The sequence below is a fragment of the Dasypus novemcinctus genome, chromosome 8 (genome assembly GCF_030445035.2).
Source record: "Dasypus novemcinctus isolate mDasNov1 chromosome 8, mDasNov1.1.hap2, whole genome shotgun sequence".
Taxonomy (NCBI): Eukaryota; Metazoa; Chordata; class Mammalia; order Cingulata; family Dasypodidae; genus Dasypus; species Dasypus novemcinctus.
The window spans coordinates 15,815,144-15,835,396 of NC_080680.1; the positions used below are offsets into that span (position 1 = coordinate 15,815,144).

Genomic DNA, 20,253 nt, shown 5'->3' on the forward strand with positions numbered 1-20,253 from the left:
ACCCACAAGATGTTTCATTCCCACACTGCTTCATATTGACTGTTTCTGAGAATCTTATCATTTTGAGCGTTTCCTTGGCAGATTCATTTTACACTCCTGCTCATGGCATGCACACTCAAAGTCATGGCTTCCTTGGTTAGCACTACTCCTTCCCATTTTCCCTATATTTGCTCAAATATTTCAGCTATTGGGATCTCTTTTCCTTTCTCATCATTACTACCAGGTTTTACTTTTGTTAAATTCCTTAAAATCACTCTAGAGAGTTCTCAGTGACAATGTCCCATGGGCAGTTTACCATATTTAATTTAAAATCTAGTACCTATTTTACAACTTAACAATAAACACCAGTATATATTTTTTTAACAAATCAATTTTACTGATACATATTAATGAAGCAATTCGTTCAAAATATACAATCAGTGGTATTTGGTATAATCAGAAAGTTTTATGCTCATTTCAATCATTATTAAAGCATTTTCATTATTTCAATAATAATAATAAAAAATAGACAAGTAAAAAAATTCCTCACCTCTCTCTCTGCTTTCTCTGCTGTACATAGCTGCTGTTTCTGGCTATTCTTGCACAATTATTTGTTTATTAAGCAGTTTTACTGAGATATATTCACATACCATATGACCTATCCAAAGTGTATAATGGCTTTTAGTATAATCAGAATGTTATACATTCATCATCTCAAAAATTTTATTTACAATTTTAAACAGCAGTGTTTATTACTTGATATAAGAAATTCTATATACTTACAGATGAATTTTACTGTCACAATTATGTAAAATTCACATGAGAAATTCCCAAAATTATGACAGTTTTATATAACATATTTAGAAATATAAACTCTATGCAATTAGGGAAACATCCAAACATGGACTTGATGAGTGTGATCAATGGGATTACACTTTTGACAAGTTTCATACTCCACAGAGAATAAAATGATAATTTAGAATTGTTTCCCTTAATCTTCCATAAAAGAGTTTGGAATCACATCCCTTATGAGTGTTTCTTTAAAAGTACTTTTAGAAAACAAAACATGAGAGTTTTTTCCTTGTATAAAGTTCCTAGTTTCAGATGACTGATGCTATATTATTCACTGTTCCACTGTGGTAGGCTCAATTATGTACCCCAATACAGACATGTTCTCAATCTTAATCTACATCCCTGTGGGTGTGAAACCATTATATATAGGACCTTTGAAGATGTTATTTTTAATGAAAGTGTGGCAAACTAAATCAGGGTGGATCTTAATCTGGATTATTGGTGGCCTTACAAGATGGCCACGAGGAGGAGAAGTAAGGTGGTGGGAACCTGAGAGAGAGAGGAGAGGACATCACCATGTGACAGGGAAGCCAAGTAACCCCAAGGACTACCTGTGGTCAGCACCACAGCAGTATAGTCTTTGGGGAGAAAGCAAATCTAGAGGCTCCCAGCCTCAAAACCATATGCCAAAAAATTCCTGATGTTTAAATGAACCCCTTAGGTGGTGTCTGTGATATCGCTCTGGCAAAATAAGAAATCCACATTTAGTTAATTTACATGTAAATTCTACAAAGGTCAATTAGTTCTCACTTCCAGATAAAGGTTATCCTATGTTAAGCACAGTCACATTTTTTTCCATACTGAATTCTCTGATGTAAAATGAGTTCTGGTTTCATTCCACAGTCATTACTTTGATGAGGATATACACTCATAAGAATTCAATGATCTTTAATGAAATGCGCTATATGGGAGAAGGCACCCCAATACCCAGTATATGAGGGCTTTCCCCACCAGGAATATTCTATTGTTGATGAGTGCTGACTGCATGACGGCACTCCACACTCACATTCATGGTGTTTCTCACCAGTATTTACTAAGTGATGCTTAATGAGGTGTGATTTCTGACAGGCTTTCCAACATTTAGTGCATTCATAGGGCTTCTCCCAGTATGGATTTTCTGATGCTGAGAACTGACTTACATGAGGCCTTTCCACACTCAGCACATTCATAGGGTTTTCCCAGTATGAATTTTCTGATGCTTCCTGAGATCTGTATCCCATGAATAGGATTTTCCACACTCAGCACATTCATAGGGTTTTTCTCCAGTATGAAGTCTCTGATGTGTCTTAAGTGTTGCCTTACGAGAAAAGGCCTTTCCACATTCCGCACAGTCATAGGGTTTCTCCCCAGTATGAACCCTCTGATGTCTAATGAGTTCTATTTTACTTCTAAAGGCTCTCCCACATTCTTTACATTCATGTGGTTTCTCATCAGTATGAATTAGCTGATGTTTAATGAGGTATCCCTTCTGGGAGAAGGCTTTCCAACATATAGTACATTCATAGGGTTTTTCTCCAGAGTGAATCCACTGATGTCTGATGAGTTGCGATTTCCTGGTGAAGGCTTTCCAACATTCAGTACATTCATAAGGCTTCTCCCCAGTATGGATTTTCTGATGTTCTCTGAGAACTGACTTACATGAGAAGGCCTTTCCACATTCAGCGCATGCATAGGGTTTCTCCCCTGTATGGATTCTCTGATGCTTTGTGAGATTTGAATTACATGAATAGGATTTTCCACACTTAGCACATTCGCAGGGTTTTGCTCCAGTATGAATTTTCTGATGTGTATGGAGACTTGCCTTATGAAAAAAGGCCTTTCCACATTCTGTACATTCATAAGGCTTCTCCCCACTATGAATCTTCTGATGTCTAATGAGCTGTACTTTACTTCTGAAGGCTCTCCCACATTCTTTACATTCATGTGGTTTCTCACCTGTATGAATTAACTGATGTTTGGTGAGGTATCCTTTCTGGGAGAAGGCTTTCCAACATGCAGTACATTCATAGGGTTTCTCCCCAGAATGAATCTTCTGATGTCTGATGAGTTCTGACTTCAAGCTGAAAGCTTTCCCACACTCACTACATTCATGGGGTTTCCCACCAGTATGAATATCCTGATGCCTAATAAGGAATGCTTTTAGGGAGAAGGCTTTCCCACATTCAGTACATTGATAAATTTTCTTTCTGGTATGAACTATCTGATGCTTCTGGAGATCTGACTTACAGGAGCAGGCTTTTCCACACTCAGCAAGTTCACTGGTTTTCTCTCCAGTATGAATTTTCTGATATGTATTGAGATCTGCCTTAAGAGAAAAGCCTTTTCCACATTCTGCACCTTCATAGGGTTTATTCCCAATAGGACTCTCCTGATGTCTAATGAGTTCTGACTTACTTCTGAAGGCTTCTCCACATTCATTACAGCCAAAGGGTTTCTCTCCAGTATGAATTAACTGATGCCTTACAAGATGTGTTTTCCGAGAGAAGGCTTTCAAACAGTTAGAACATTCATAAGGTTTTACTTGAGTATGATTTCTTTGATGAATATTAAGTTCTGATCTACCACCTCTAAGGGGACTCAAAAGTTTACCATGGTTTTCCACACCTTGCCAGTCTTCTATAATGGAGCAGAGTGAAGCATCTCTTGCAAACTGATCCATGATCTCCAAAGGGAATAAATATTCTTCAGAAATTCCCACTTTTGTGTTGTTAAGTCTATATTCTTCATCTGAAAGGAGAAAGAAAGTAGATTAAATTGACTTAAAAAAAAGTAGAATATTGGAGAGAAATCAAGCTATTAAGCCCTGCTATTCTGATTGCTAGTCCAGAGCTTGGCACATAGGTGATGTTAAGAAATGTGAAAAATTAAGTATCTTATCAGAGCTCCAGTTCATTTTATTGACCATTATTTTTAAATTTCTTCCCCCATTGTCCTTCTCTTTATACATTTCTTGTCGTGCCTCTGAAATCACATTTTCCCTTAACTTGAATGTTAAATCTTGACATTTCTGACTTCCATGGAATGTGGCTATATGTATACTTAGGCCTTTCTCAAATTTTAACCTCATTTCCTTAAAACAAACAAAACAAACTCACCAACAAGCTTGTTACATCATATAATATATAATATATGTTCATGCTATATATGTAACTCCTGTGCTCAAAAGTTTATCTGCAATACTCCTACAACAGAGTCAATTATGTACAGTATTTCTTTATAAACCAACAAATATATTGTTCCATAGGATAAGTACTAATAATTCTGTCAATCCAGGTTTGTTGAAAATTTGTACATATGCACATGCTTCTCTGAATTACTTAGTCTGCTCTTCTTCCTGCCTGCTTATTCAAATGTGTGTATGTGAGGATATGTCTCTGGGAGAAATTAGTGTACCATGTTTTAAAATGATATTTTTTTCCAATTTCTTCAAACTACCTGTGACAGCCTGAATTTTTTGAAACCCAGGTATAGATTATGTTCTTAAATGAATCCATTCCTATGGGGGTGAGAACCTTTGATTGCATTAAATTCAGTTAAGGGGACTTTGATTAGATTACTTGATAAGCTAGCTTTAGGGCTTTTGACTGGAGTATGTCAGTGAGGTGTGAGCCAGTTTGGATCTCTGCCACTTGCAAGGTCTGATACAAATGGAGAGAGAGAGAGAGACACAAAGAGAAAGGAAGCTGCCATCTTGATCCTGCCACGTGAGAGAAAGGAGACTCCAGGTTTGCCTACAGTTGCAGAAAGGCATAGAAGCCTCAAGAGGATAAGAGGTCCTGGAGTCTGGAATCAGCACAGAGACACAGAAAGAGGCCCCTGATGGGCTAGGCCCACTGAGCAACTCATGGCTGAGGAGATAAGCCCTGCCATATGCCTGATCGCCAAGAGGCAGAACACCAGGATCACAGGTAGCTGACTTTCAGGAGAAAGCATCTCTGATGGTGCCTTGATTTAGACATTTCAGTCTTAGAACTATAAGCTTTTACCCTAAATAAAATTCCCAATTTGATTCCAGATCCTTTGAGTCCTGTTCTTTGTTTTTTCTTCCTCTTAGGAAGCTTTTAGGATATTCTTTTGTAATTATTAACAACATTTGAAATTGTATGATAATTTGGGTTAAGATCAGTTAGGAATAAGATAAAAATTGAACTTAAACTGAGAAATGGCACAATCCGTAAACAAAGGCCTATATGTTCAGAAGAATATCATGCATGTGGAGAGGAGTAGGAAAATTGTAAAAATACTGGAGATAGTGAACTGTGGAAACTAGTTACAGAAAATGCTGGATAAGCAAGCCACAATGACATTATGAAGAGTCTTTAAAGAAGTCAATTTTACATGTAATACATTAGGTATTAGGGAGCCCCCTTTTTTTTTAAAGATTTATTTTTATTTATTTATTTCTCTCCCTTCCCCCTCTACCCCGCCCCACCCCAGTTGTCTGTTCTCTGTGTCCACTCGCTGCATGTTCTTCTATTTTTGTCTGCTTCTGTTATTGTCAGTGGCAAGGGAATCTGTGTTTCTTTTTGTTGCATCATCTTGCTGCGTCAACTCTCCACGTGTGCGGCACCACCCCTGGGCAGGCTGCACTTTCTTTCGCGCTGGGTGGCTCTCCTTACAGGGCACTCTCCCTGCGCGTGGGGCTCCCCCATGTGGGGGACACCCCTGCGTTGCACGGCACTCCCTGCATGCATCAGCACTGTGCATGGGCCTCCACACAGGTCAAGGAGGCCCAGGGTTTGAACCATGGATCTCCCATATGGTAGGTGGACGCCCTATCCACTGGGCCAAGGCCACTTCCCAGGGAGTCCCTTTGTATTAATTTTGTTAGAATAGGGAAGTGGATTTGGCTGAATGGATAAAGCATCCGCCTACCACATGGGAGGTCCAGGGTTCAAACCCAGGGCCTCCTGACCCATGTGGTGAGCTGGCCCACGTGCAACGCCGATGCACGCAAGGAGTGCCGTGCCATGCAGGGGTGTCCCCTGCATAGGGGAGCCCCACGTGCAAGGAGCACACCCTGTAAGTAGAGCCACCCAGCGCAAAAAAAGTGCTGCACACATGGAGAGCTGACGCAGTTAGATGATGCAACAAAGCGAGACACAGATTCCTGGTGCTGCTGACAAGAATACAAGAGGACACAGAAGAACACACAGCAAATGGACACAGAGAACAGACAACGGGGGGAAGAGGGGTGGGAAGGGGAGAAAAATTAAAAAATAAAATAAAAAATCTTTAAAAAAATTTTTTTGTTAGAATAGAGACAAGACAAAATGGGGTATTCTCAGGAAGCAATCTGACAGTACTAAGAATAATCCAAAAAAATAAAAAATAAGGAGGAGGAGAAAGAAAAAAGAAAATCCAAGTAAGAAACAGAAATTTTCAGGCAAAAGATTACTTCTTGCTTGACACTAATCAGAACTGACAGATAGGGGAGGCCAAAATACACTTCATAAAAGAGAAACAAAAACAAAAAAACTTCAGAGAGATTGCTAAAAGATTTTTTAAAAAAGGAATTAAGAAATACAGTAGAATTTGATGAAAATGGAGGAATGAAAAAATAAAGACCATTCCATGGGAACTGTTCTGGAAAGAATGCATGTACCTAGATCACCAATGAGGCAAAGAAACTGAAGAGATCAATATAGTAGTCATCAGAACAGAGATAAAAACCTGTTAAATGTTCAGGAAAAATGTATCATTTGGGATGATTATATGTGGAAAAAACACCTGAAAGAAAAAGATATATGACTGTCGGGGCACTTCATTCAGGAAGATGAACAAGGGATTAATCAGTCAATTAATCAAGGTTGTACTGTTACATATGTATAAATACATAATTTCAGGAAGGAGTTTTAAAACCAACAAACACTAACTCCAGCAGGATGCAGTGTCAATCTTAAAATTAACAGTTAGAGTAGATTCACAGGGTATGGAGATGTAGGAAATAGGAAAGAGTGTGGGAGGCAGCTCACTGCAGTGCATACAGATAGCAGCACAGGAAGCCTAACTGCAGATGGAAACTAGTAGGCATTTCATGGAAGCATAAACCAGAGAAGATACAAAGGGACTGAAAGGATTAGGAGCATCACACAAAGTAATTTGGAAAGAAGGTAGATCCGTAATGTCTCAGCACACAAAGGAATGGCTCTAAATTCATGGCATGAGGGAGAGAAAATGAGAATGCTGAGGGAAAGGGAGGGACAAACCAAGAGGTTAAGAGTACAGATAAGAGGGCTGACATACTACTAAAGCCAGGAGACAGCCACGGCTACAGAGAAAGAGATCTGACTGAGGCTCATTCGATTCCTTTCATCTAATTAAAGATTAGATCTAAGACTTGACCAGAGCCTTAAAAAGTATCAGCCCCTTCCTTCCTCACTAGAGTTTTACTTCCTCTGTCTCCCATGTGGCAGACTCACACTCACTCACCTGGGAAAGGATCAGTAGGAACCTTCCCTTCAAACATTCCTGGGTCATCATCTTGCTCCAACTTGAAGGGCATATGTAGTTTAGGAACTGGAGATCCTGTTGAGGAGAAATGACATCAACTTGGGAGTTAAGGGCCATCTAATAAAGTCCCCACTTTGCACTTCAGCAAGTTTACTGGTAAGAGAGAAAAACAGATTCAGAGCTTTAAGACAAATCCAATACACACTTCTTAGGACCTCCATCCCCACACACCCCACATCCCAGTCCCTGCACAGCTTTCAGCAACAGATAAAGAAAAAGCCCGCAGTCCATGGGACACATGCTTGCACAGGAACACAATGCTCACCCACAGACACGAGGTGGCTGTAATTCTCCAGCATCACATCCCTGTACAGTGTCCTCTGTGCTGGGGTCAGCTGCTGCCACTCCTCCCAGCTGAAGCGCACAGTCACATCCTGGAAAGACACTGATCCCTAAAAGAGAAATCCCCTCTTTAATCTACTAGATGATCTGCATTGGGTAATGAGTAAGAGAGGTACAACAAGAGATTCTATTCATTTTCACCATATTTATTAGCTACCTGGCTTTCATTTACTTTGTGAGACAAACAAGCCAAAGATCTAGGTACTAAGATATACATTGCCCCTGGGATTTCATTGGTTCCAAGCTCTTTTAGTGAACAGAACTAGGAATTAAAATTTTGCAACTATTAACAGTTCTAACTTAAATTTAAAACAGGTTTTTAAAAAATATTCCCAAAGTTATAGCTCTTTTTTCTTAGATTGAAAATCATATTTGCTAATACTACTAGTATACTTATTTATATGCTTTGTAAAACTGACTGGATATACATATATACATTTCAGAGTTATACTACTAAATTATTAATATACCTACTAAGTGAAATTTAATATTTAGTTGAAGTTCTTTTATGTCCACAGACTATATCCTCCTAAGGATGTAGAGTCAAATTACTGTGTTCAAAAGTCACTTGAGGGGAGCAGATGTAGCTCAAGTTGTTGAGTGCCTGCTTACCATGTATGAGGTCCTAGGTTTGATCCCCAGTATCTCCTAAAAACAAACAAATGAAAAAGCCAACTCTCATTGGTGCAGCTCAGTGGTTGACCACCTGTTTCCCATGTACCAAGTCCTGGGTTCAATCACCAGGACCTCCTAAGTCACTTGAAATAACCCTTTAAAAATGCTTATGAAGTTGCTATCTATAAAGCTCAAAGCCTCCAAGAAGGATAAATTTTTTAAAAATGACCATTCTGAGACAGATCATAGTCAAAATGCTAAAAGAAAAAGCAGAAAGGAAAGAAGAACAGGAGGAAAGAAGGGAAGGAATAGAAAAAAATCTTAGAAACAGTTTATATATGTGTCTATATATACACATATATATGTATACATATATAATTTAAAAACGATGGTGATAAGGAAACCAGAGAAAAAAGTAGTAGGATTTATACTACTAGATTTCTAGACTTTCTTAAAGTTTGCACAGTCTGGTATCAGCATATAAAAGCTATAAAAAGAGACAAATGGAACAGAATAGATTCCTGAAATAGACAAACATATAAGGATGACAGATTTTTGTCAAGGGTGTAAATATAATTCAGTGGGGAAGGGAAAATCTTTTCAAAATAAATGATGCTGGAGCATTTAGATATCTATATGAAGAAAAAATGCTCTGTACATCACGTAATATAAAAAAATTCAAGATATGACAGTAATTCTGAGTTCCAAAAAGAGACACAGACTGCATTTGTAAACTGGTCTGTTCCTCTGGCTGTGATACCCTTTGATTATATTAGACCCAGCTGAGACGCCTTGATTAAATTATGTTGAGATTAGGGCTTTGATTCAACCACATCATTGTGGCAACTCAGTTTAAGTCCTTGCCCCTTTTGTGGGCTATATGAAACAGACACTCAATGAAGGAGATGGAAGCAGAAATGAGAGAAAAGAGAGAGCTCCATAGACATGGAAGAGGATTCTGTTGCCCAAGGTAGAGAGATGAGTCATTTGCCTAATAGTTTACAGCTGACCTTAAGAAGAGAGCAGTGCAGCTGAGGGCAGAAAGAAATGAGCCCCAGAGGAAGAGAGATGACCCCTATGCCAGCCTACAGCTGAGATAAGAAGCTAGGACCATGGATCCTTAAGAGGAAAGAGGAAGGCTGAACCCTCGCAGACATTGCCCACCATCTTGCTTCAACAGGTGGCAACAGGCTTTGGGTGAGGAAGCACCTCTTATGGTACTTTAAGATGGACTCTTTAGGGCTTTATAACTGTAAGCTTTTACCCCAAATAAATATCCTTTATAAAAGCCAACAGATTTCTGCTACTTTGCTTCAGCACCCCTTTGGCTAACTAATACTGTCTTCATAATCTTGGAGGGGGGAAAGAGTTATAATTTCGGACAAAAGAAAGCATTAATTATAATAGAAAAGAATATGCAAATTGGGCTTCCTCAAAATTAAAAACTTTTGTCCATCAAAACACAATGTCAGGGAAACGGACATGGCTCAACCAATTGGGTTCCCATCTACCTGCCCCGGGCAGGAGTGCTGCCCTGCATAGGAATGCCGCCCCATGCAGGAAAGCCACCCTGCACAGGAGTGCCGGCCAATGTGGAGAGCTGGTACAGCAACATGACGCAACAAGAGACACAGAGACACAGAGAGAAAATAAGAAGACATAGCAGAACAGGGAGATAAGGTGGTGCAAGAGAGTAATCGCCTCTCTCCCATTCTGGAATGTCCCAGGATGGGTTACCAGAGCAGCCTAAGGAGAATACAAGCAGACATAGAAGAACACACAGTGAATGGACACAGAGAGCGGACAACTGGGGGGGGGGGGGAATAAAAAAATAAAAATCTTTAAAAAACAAAACAAAACACAAGGTTAACTAGAAGGATTGTACACCTAACCTCAGAGCCTGAAGATATGTAAAACAAATTTTGACTAGATTAGAAGGGATAAATTGATGGTTCTACAATAATAGTAGGAAACTTTAACACCACTTTCAATAAAGGATAGAACTCTAGACAGAAGATGAATAAGGAAATATGAGACTTGAACAATATTTTAAACCAGTTAGACCTAATAAATACGTAAGGAATCCTTCACCCAGCAACAATATATATTCTTCTCTAGGGCACATGGATCATTTTCCAGAACAAGTCATGAAAAATACTGAAATCATACAATGTATCTTTTCCGAACACAATGGAATGAACTTAGAAATTGGGAACAAAGTGAGAAATGGAAAGTTCACAACTATGTGGAAATTAAAAATAACACTTAAATGACCAAAGGGTTAAAGAAAAAAAATTACAAGGGAAATTAGGAACTATTTTGAGGCAAACGAAAACAAAAATACAACATTCCAAAACTTATGGAATGCAGCAAAGGCAGTACTGACAGGGAAATTTATAGCTCTAAATGCTTACATTAAAAAGGAAGAATGATTTCAAATCAGAGAACTAATCTCAAAACTCTAAGAATTAGAAAGAGTAAACTAAACCCAATGTGAGCATTAGGAAAGGAAAAAAAAAAAATGAGAGCAGATATAAATGAAATAGAGACTAAAACACAATAGAGAAAAATTCAACAAGACCAAAAATTGGTTCTCTGAAAAGATCAATAAAATCTAGCTGGACTAAGAAAAAAAAGAAAGGATGCAAATAATTAAAATCAGAAATGAAAAAGGGGTATTACTACCAACCCTAAAATAAAAAAGGACTAAAAGAATATTCTATGTACAGCTGTATGCCAGCAAATTAGATGAAATGGACAAATTTTTCTAGAAACAAACCACCTACACTTATTCGAGACGACTTTAACAAACTAAAAACTGATAAAGAGATTAAGTCAGTCATCAAAAATTTCCCAACAAAGAAAAGCCCAGGACCACTTGTCCTCACAGGGGAATTTTAACAAACATTCCAAGAAGAATACCAATGCTGCTCAAACTCTTCCACAATATTGAAGAGAAGGGAACATTCCTGAATTCATTCTATGAGGCCAACTTCACCCTCGTATCAAAGTCAGAAAAAGAAACCACAAAAAAAGGGAAAATTACAGACAAATGTCCCATATAAATACAGATACAAAAATCCTCAACAAAAAAACAAATCCAACAGCACATTAAGAGAATTATACACCATCATCAAGTGAGAGTTATCCCAGGTATGCAAGGGTGGTTGAACATAAGAAAGTCAATTAATTCAATACACCACATTAAGAAAACAAACGAAATGATCATCTGAATTGACGCAGGAAAGGTGTTTGACAACATCCCCCATCCCTTATTGATAAAAACACTCAGAACACTAGAACAGAAGGAAATGTCCTCAACATAACAGGCATACATTACAAACTTACAGCTAATATAATCAATGGTGAAAGACTGAAAGCTTTCTCTCAGATCAGGAACAAGACAAGGATGCCCACTGCTACCACTGTTGTTCAACGTTGTAGTGCAAGTTCTAGTCAGAGCATGTAGAAAAGAGAAAGAAATAAAAGGCATCCAAATTTGAAAGGAAAAAGTGAAACTTTCCCTATTGGCAGATGACATGATCCTAAATACAGAAAATCCTGAAAAACCTGCAACTTTTTAATAAAAGTGTCAAAAAATTAAATACCTAGAAATAAATGCAACCAAAGCTATGCAAGACCTGAACACCAAAAATTAAAAACTGCTAAGAAAAATTAAAGCCCTAAATAAATGGAGATATAAGTCATGTTAATTAACTGGAAGACTCAATATTATTAAGAACACTGAAATGACTAACACCAAGCCTTCATTTTACTTTTCTTTTTTGCTGTTAACAAAATGATTTGTAACCCTACTGTAACCAGGAGCTTCTCTTGACCATCAAGTATTATCTCTCACTCCTTACAATATGCCTTGTTGCCAACTAGTTCTAATCAGCCTCTCAAGGTCCCCTGACCTCTCTTCTAATGGTGAATAAAAAGTAACCCTGGAACATAGAGCATCCTGTAAATAAAACCAAAGTCAGCAGAGCCAATAGAACGAAGAAACATCAGATCCTAAAAGGAGGCAAGAGGTCCCACAAATGTTCCTACAATATCACAGCCCGGCTCCTTGGAGAAAAGCAGCCAATTAGCAGCCGACGAGCCCCAGCTGAGTGCTGCTTTGCAGCAGACTCTAAATTAGCTTTAAAAATCCCACACCTGTGACTATAGTTAGTATGACAATGCTCTTTCATAACTTGCTACAATTGTTTCACAACAATGTGAGGTATTTGTGGTGGGTGGATGTTTGGGAGCTTGTGTGATGTTCTATGTTGGTTTTGTAAGTTCACAATTTTTACTAAACACTTAAGAGTTTATGTATGCTCATGTATGAATGATATACTTCAATAAGTTACTTTAAAAATGAGAAAAAAATAATTCCATACCCTTCCAGCTTGAGAAGACAGATTTAAGCTTGCTTTTGTCTCCTTACTGGCAGCCATGTAATAAATTTATTTCTGTCTTTGACACCCTGTTGTCACAGAATTGGTTCTTGTGTGCATCAGGCAGTGACTCTGTCTGTTTTGGAAACAATATAAAGTCCCCCAAAATTTATTTATAGATGTAATGCAATCTTAACTAAAACCTTTCGTAGAAATTATAAAGCTAACTTTACAGTTACAGTAAATAAGGCAGTGAAGTATTGGCATAAGGCTAAAACAACACATCACTGGAATAAAGTCAATAGATCAACTCACAGTGGTATGATCAATTGACTTGACAAAGGTAAATGGGGATGAATGGGGAAAGAAATGCCATTTCGATAAATGAAACTAGCAAAACTAGTTATCAGTATGGAAAAAAAGTCTCGACTTTTACTATATATAATACACACAAAAATCAATTCAAGATATGAATTAATGTGTCTAAAACTATAAAGCTTCTAGAAAAAAATATCTTTATAATCTTTCGTAGGCAAATATTTCTTAGGTATGATACAGAAATCACTGACCATGAGAGAAAAAAATAGATCAATTTTATTCCATCAAAACTAAAAACTGCGCATCAAAAAATACTAAGCAAGTGAAAAGGAAAACCACATAAAGAAAATGTATAATATACAGATCTGATGAAGGACTAGTATCTACAATATATAAAAACCTCCTACAAATCAATAATAAAAGAAAACCCAATTTAAAAATAAGCAAAAGACTTAATAGACACCTCAGAAAAATAAGCACCATTAATTATCTGAGAAATGCAAACTATAACCATAAACAAGCATAATGAGATCCTGTGACACACCTCTAGACTGGCTAAAATAAAGACTGACTTTAATAGAGCATGAAGGAACTGTCAGTGGATACAGAAATGTTCCATATAATGACCTTGATTATGGTTACATGGTGTTTACATTTATCAAAATTAACTGAACTCTATGCTTAAAATGTTATGTAAATTATGCTTCAGTGAAATACTGAAAAATGTCTTTATTGTAGGGGGAAGATTGGAGCACTGTTCTAGATTTTTAAAATTCTATCAACCATTAGCCAAACTGAATGAAAACTTTGGTTCCTGTTTTATTAACAAAAAACGCTACAAAAACATTTTTTGGGAACATTTTATATATTCAATATTATTCATGTAGGAAAATGTCTTTATTCTAAACACATGCATGCTGAAATACACATCTTGATAGTGATAGTCCAAGTATATAAAGTGTATGTGAGCACTTATACTTTTCAACACAACTGATACCATAAAATGCAGTTTCTCATACATTGTGGAAGGAAAATCAAACTGGCATTACCTACTATAATATTGTAGGTCATCCTTGTAACCCTACATTCAGCATCCAATTGCTTCTTACCCAAATATATGTGTCTGAGGAGGTTCTCTGCTTTGTTTCATTATCAAAAATGTAAACCACTGAATGGGCATGCACAATTGTGGGGGAAAGTTGCATCCAAAAAAGAACAGGCATACAAGTTATAATTGTTGAAGCTGGATGATGAAGATATGGAGGTTCCTATTACTACTTTCTCTTCTTTTGCCTATGTTTCAAATTTTCCATAACAAAAAGTTAAATAAAGACCAACCAATCCTCATCATTTTTGTCCTTTCTAAAATTAGTGTAGAAATTGTAATCAACTTTATACTTAAAAAGACAAACTTTGCTTCATTATTGTCTATTCGGTTTTTCAAAATCAAGTCTCGTGAAACATTTTCCACATAATTTCCTGGGAGATTTTGGTCTTCCTTCTGAGTGGATGCGCTCTCTTCCTTTTCTGTACCATTTTACTCAGAGATCAACAAAGATCCCTGTTCTTTCCTTTCATCTCAAAGAACCTCCTCAAATCCTTTGTGAGGCTTGTACAAACACCAAGCTGAACTCACCAGGGCTGGGGTCATCATCCTCTGCAGTCAGGAGAAATGGGGGGCACACTCTGGTCTCACTAGCTTGGCCTGAAGAGTCCCTGGTCCTTACCCAAGCCGACTGTTCCCTATAGATTTGGGGGAAACTGCAGATGAAGGAAGCTGCCAGCACTCAGGCTGAATCCTTAGGGCTCTAATGGGGAGACACTGCTGGGGGCCTGCACGGGCGGCTGTGGCCTGACCCAGGTGATCTGCAAGGATGACCACAAGGTAGAGCCAGGCAACCTGCAGGTCCCTATGCAGGAAAAACACCAGCAATCCAACTCTTGGCATCAGGCAGGCGCGATCCGAGAGGGGCCAGGAGACATGGACCTGCAGACCAGGAAGAGAGAAGATGGCAGTACTTCTTAGAGCTTGTGAGGCCCTCAGCACATCACCTGGCTGCGGGTGCACCCTCACCGGCCATTCACCATCGGGGTCTGCTGTGCCTTGTCTAATCCTAACTGAGGGACTCTCCAGGCCACCTTCCCATGGAACCAGTGCTCCTGGACAATCTGAAGTCCTGTTAAGCTGAATGCACCCTCTTTCAGTGAAGACAGCCCCAGTCCCATCCCAGATGGGCCTGCCTACCCTGCCTCTGCACCAGCTACAGGTGTAGACACAGGACCCCAGGATCCCACAGATGGGGCTGATGAATTGGGAAGGAAATGAAATGTGAGATTTTACCATTCAAACATCTGTCCCTGGGCCCTGTGAAAGAAACAATGACCAGGACCAGGACATGTCCTGAATCCACCAGTATTCACTGTGCCAGAAAAAACCACAGGTGGGAAGGGTAACAGTACACTGGGAACTTGGTGAACATTCTACTCCTGACTCCAACAGGGCCTGCCTGCCATAGCTCTACCTGTATTCTGTTCTATGATTTCCCTCATGTTATTCTTTAATAGTGATTATTTTACACATGACCCATAATAAAGTTCCCAGGGACTCCCTCCTCCTCCACCACCACCCCCACCCCCACCACCCCACCCTCAGGCACCCAAAAAGGTTTTTTTAAGCAAAACAAATCCCTTCCCATAGTCACCAGCTACCCCATTGCACTATTTTCCTCACTGCACTTAACACTCATGAAATCACCTTCCTTGTCTGCTTGTATGCACACTTATTGCCTGTCATTTCCACCTTAGCAAGAATATCTTTACCCAGATTGCTGGTTCGTGGTACAAGCAGAGGCACAATAAATATGATGAAGGAGTGTAAAGAAGACAGTTATTTCTGGTTCTTGCCTTAAGTGAAACTGACAGTAGCCTCTAAGGTGGACACAGCTCACAACTCATTCGGCTAGCCACATGTGAAAAAACATCAATGACGTTACTTCAGCTTTGTGTATAAAATGAAACATTGTACAGTATTCACACTATTTCAAAGTTGCATAAATTAGTTCAAATAAAATTTGCTATTTCAATTCTGTTAAAAAAAAAAGGATGCTGTGTTTTCAATTAAGTTCTACTTTAAATTGGGGTCTGGGTGGAGGTCAGGTGTGACACAATGGGAAACCAAAACCACAATGCATGAGAAAAGATAGTTATTCACAAGTCTCAGGGAGAGAGCGGTGCCAAGAGGAGTTGATGACAGGTTCTGGTGGCTCAACCAGTGAGTGGAGAACACACAAGGAGAGCAAGAGGGACCCGGAGGCTTGTGCCTCTATTATGGTCCAGAGGTGGAGATTAGCAGATTTCTCAGAAGAGTCAAGGATTGGTTAGTTTAAAGCAAATTTGTGTTGCAGGTGGAGATGACAGTTAGCTTATCTTTTGGGATCAGCTGGTGGGCTCTGGGTGAGGTGTGTAGAGAGTGTGAGAGGGTGGGTTTGGCCTCTGAAGGCATTTCTGCCCCAGGGCTGGAGAGCTCCTTATTAACTAGGCCAAAGGTCAGTGTTGAAGCAGGTGACTTAGCCAAAATAAGATGGATGCAAAGGCAGCAAAGGCAGCACATACACGCACACATTTGACAGCTGTAACAACAGCACTACAATTGCCATCCACAAGGAAGAATATAAGAGTAAAAGTAATAGCTCACGTTTGTTGAGCAATTACTTTATGTGATGCATGCGTATTAAATCATTTAATTCATTCAATTGAGATGCAGAGCTGAGGTGACTTGCCCACAGTCAGAAAGATAGTAAATGGTGGGGCCAGATTTAAAAATTCATGGGGCATCTTGAATGTGTTGATGGCTACACAAACGCATAAAACTCTACACCAGAGTTTAATTATTGAATGTAAATTAAAAATAATTTTCTAAAAATGTAAGGGGTAGTGATTATGAAAGAAATAGGGATGATTTAAAAGAAAGAATAAAAAAGAGACAAATAACTAAGGACCAAGTACATGAGTCTCCATTTGTGGCAGCTTGATATTATTTATGAATTCCAAAAAGAGATATAATTATGTTTGTAAACTGGTCTGTTCTCTGGGCATGATACCCTTTGATTGGCCTAAATTCAAAGGCTTTAAATCAATTAACCGATTAAATCAAGATTAGGGATTTGATTCAACCATGGCATTAGTGTTGAGTCCCTGCTCCCCATTGGTGGGGTATGTAAACAGACCATCAAGAAGATAGGAGAAGATACACAGAGGAATAGGGACAGCTCCATAGACAGGGAAGAGGAGAGAACTTGTCAGCTTTGATACGGGGCCCCAGGAAGATAAGCCATTTGCCTGATAGTTTACAGCTGACCTTGTGAAGAGACCAGAGCAGCTGAGCCCAGAAAGAAAGGAGCCTTTTAGTCTACAGCTGGGAACAGAGGAAGCTGGACCCACCAAGCCTTGAGAAGGGGAAGGCTGAACCCTCATAGACATCATTTTCTTGCTTCAAAAAATGGCAACAGACATTTAGTGAGAAAGCACCTCTTATGGTACCTTGAGCTGTACTCTTCAGGGCCTTGTAACTGTAAGCTTCTAAATAAATGCCCTTTATAAAAACCAACAGATTTCTGGTACATCAGCAACCCTTTGGCTGACTAGTACACCATCTGTGATCAGGGCTTCAAAAGGATCTCTACCAACTGATCCCCGATGCGCATCAGCCCCCACTCATCCCATGGTCTCATCACTGCCCCACAGATCCTTGTCACTAAACCAACGGAACCTCCATAACCAAATTTCGCTGAATCCAATGAATACAGCCACAGACACTTCTTTTATGAACTCAAAAAAGCCCATGATGTCGAAGATAATATGGCATTGGTGTGGAGAAAGTGGCCATGGTGGCTGCTGCGTGTGGGAAATGGGAGGAAGAGATGAGATGTGGAGGCGTTTTCGGGACTTGGAGTTGTCCTGGGTGGTGCTGCAGGGACATTACCGGACATTGTAGGTCCTCCCATGGCCCACTGGGTGGACTGTGGGAGAATGTGGGCTATGATGTGGACCATTGACCATGAGGTGCAGCGATGCTCAGAGATGTATTCACCAAATGCAACGAATGTGTCATGATGATGGAGGAGAATGTTGCTATGGGGGGAGTAGTGGGGTGAGGGGAGTGGGGGGTATATAGGGACCTCATATTTTTTGAATGTAATATTTAAAAAATGAATGAAAAAAAAAGAGAACATTAAAAAAAAGAGGGAGAAAAAAAAAAGCCCATGATGGAAAGCAGATGTAGCTCAAGCTACTGAGCTCTGGCCTGCCACATGGGAGATCCTCGTCAGGCAGATGCAGGCACTCACTGCAACTAAAGCTAGATGCCGCTCCCTGTGGCACCAAGCAGACGCCTAAAGGAGCAGATGTCGCAGAGCCAGCAGGCACCACAGCTCAGGTGGAGCGGATGTAGCTCAGGCCAGTTGGCATTCACCTCCCATGTGGGAGATTCCTCGTTTGGTTCCTGATATAGACAGACAAGAGACCCACCTGGGGGAGGGGTGGAGAATAAAAAATAAATAATAGGGGGGTACTTGGCCCAGTGGTTAGGGCGTCCGTCTACCACATGGGAGGTCCACGGTTCAAACCCTGGGCCTCCTTGACCCGTGTGGAGCTGGCCCATGCACAGTGCTCATGCATGCAAGGAGTGCCCTGCCACGCAGGAGGTGTCCTCTGCATAGGGGAGCTCCACGCGCAAGGAGCGCGCCCCATAAGGAGAGCCGCCCAGCGCGAAAGAAAGTGCAGCCTGCCCAGGAATAGACACATAGAGAGCTGACACAACAGGATGACGCAACAAAAAGAAACACAGATTCCCCTGCTGCTGACAACAACAGAAGCAGACAAAGAAGACACAGCAAATAGACACAGAGAACAGACAAGGGAGGGGGGGAGAAAGAAAGAAAGAAATCTTTAAAAATAAATAAAAGTTTAAAAATAAATAAATCTAAAAAAAAAAAAAAAAGCCCATGCCACCCAAACCAGCCGCGCACCACTGGCCCGCCAACCCCAAACGAGCAAGCACACGGACACGCATTACTCGCCCCACATGGGTGGGCCTCCAAACCCGTGACACTCACATCACAGGGGAGTCAGACACGCGCCAGAGGAACCAACCACTCAGTTTTGTCCTGGACGCGAGACATTCAGGATTCAAGCCGGGACAGTCCGAACAAACCAGGACGAACTGTCACCGTAGCACACTCTTGGCGCTCAGCGAACAAAGCCCCCTTCAGTGACCCCAGTAACCCAACCTTCATTGGTTTCCACTCACCCTTTCCGGACAAGATTCCTCTGCTCGCGGTGATCTACACAACCACCACAGCAGTATCCCAGCAACGCTTCCGTTTCCGAAACCTCTCTATGACGTCAGAAGCTACGGGTCCACGCCCCAACCCTGATCTGCGCATGCTCAGATCTCGAGGTCACCGCGCTCCGGTAGGAAACATGGCGTCCTCCACCCTCTCCGGCTCAGGGACAAGATGGTGGGGCCCATATTGTAGCTTTTTCTGTGGGGGCAGCCATATTGGGGAGGTGTCTTGCCACAAAGCACCAGCGGTCCTGCCTCAAACCTCAGAGATTGTGACGGAGCAGGAGCGGAGAAAGCGGACAGGGGAATTCCGGGCCAGATTCCGGCGCCAGGGGTGTAGATCTAGAAGAACGCACTGAACTGGAAAACGACAAGATTGAATGCCTGCGGGACGGTGGGCACTTGTGTGGGCAAAGACTCGGGAGGTGGAGAGCCCCTGATCGCAGCCAAAGCCGGAGGCCGGTGGGAGGATAGACGACAGCCCTCGAATAAACGAACAAATAAATAAGTAATAACAAGAGCCTAGGGGAAAAGTAACCAGGGGCGTGAGTTAGGGGCCGGTTGGGGCAGTCCACCTGGGCAGATGACCCTCAGGCACGGAGCAGCCACTCAAAGATGGGGAGAGGCGCTGGCAGGGGCAGAGCAGGTCAAAGACCCTGGGGCGCGTCCGGGCGTGGTGCAGGCCTGAGCCTAGGAGCCTCCGCCGGAGGACGCGAAGCATCAGGCCTATGACAGGATCCAGAGCGGCAACACTGAGGAACGTGACCCGTTCGCCCCCGTTCTAGCTGTCCCAGGGCTGCTGGCGCTCGTCTGAGACCAGGGCGCTCACACTCTGTGTCTCACTTTTCTCATCTGCATGGTGAAGACAGGAACCGTGTCCTTACTAGAGCTGTGTAAGGATCAGGA

The 20,253-nt window shown here is 40.8% G+C and overlaps 1 protein-coding gene across 11 annotated transcripts; it reads right to left on the reverse strand.

The window, feature by feature from the left end:
- Positions 1-354: 354 nt before the first annotated feature.
- Positions 355-20,069, reverse strand: LOC101432344 (zinc finger protein 345-like). 11 transcript variants are annotated; one of them, XM_071216593.1, is made up of 7 exons: positions 19,312-19,400; positions 14,641-14,991; positions 12,690-12,822; positions 8,299-8,334; positions 7,610-7,736; positions 7,264-7,359; positions 355-3,558 (listed from the first exon to the last, which is right to left on the reverse strand). In XM_071216593.1, the coding sequence occupies exons 3-7, from the start codon at positions 12,744-12,746 to the stop codon at positions 1,997-1,999; spliced, it is 1,878 nt and encodes a 625-aa protein (XP_071072694.1). In that variant the 5' UTR covers positions 12,747-12,822; positions 14,641-14,991; positions 19,312-19,400; the 3' UTR covers positions 355-1,996. The 11 variants fall into 11 exon arrangements, with proteins under 11 accessions (XP_071072694.1, XP_071072697.1, XP_023442809.2 ...); XM_071216596.1 differs by having other exon boundaries at positions 7,264-7,437; XM_023587041.3 differs by lacking the exon at positions 12,690-12,822 and having other exon boundaries at positions 19,312-19,436.
- Between the last annotated feature and the right edge of the window lie 184 nt (positions 20,070-20,253).

Bases quoted from the DNA above. Each gene is read 5' to 3' on its own strand.
- LOC101432344 (XM_071216593.1), bottom strand. From the start codon at position 12,746: ATGGCTGCCAGTAAGGAGACAAAAGCAAGCTTAAATCTGTCTTCTCAA. The intron at 8,335-12,689 runs GTATGGAATTAT...GTTTGTTTTTAG, and splicing joins TGTCTTCTCAAGCTGGAAGG to GAGATACTGGGGATCAAACC. The intron at 3,559-7,263 runs GTGAGTGAGTGT...TTCTCCTTTCAG, and splicing joins TCCTACTGATCCTTTCCCAG to ATGAAGAATATAGACTTAAC.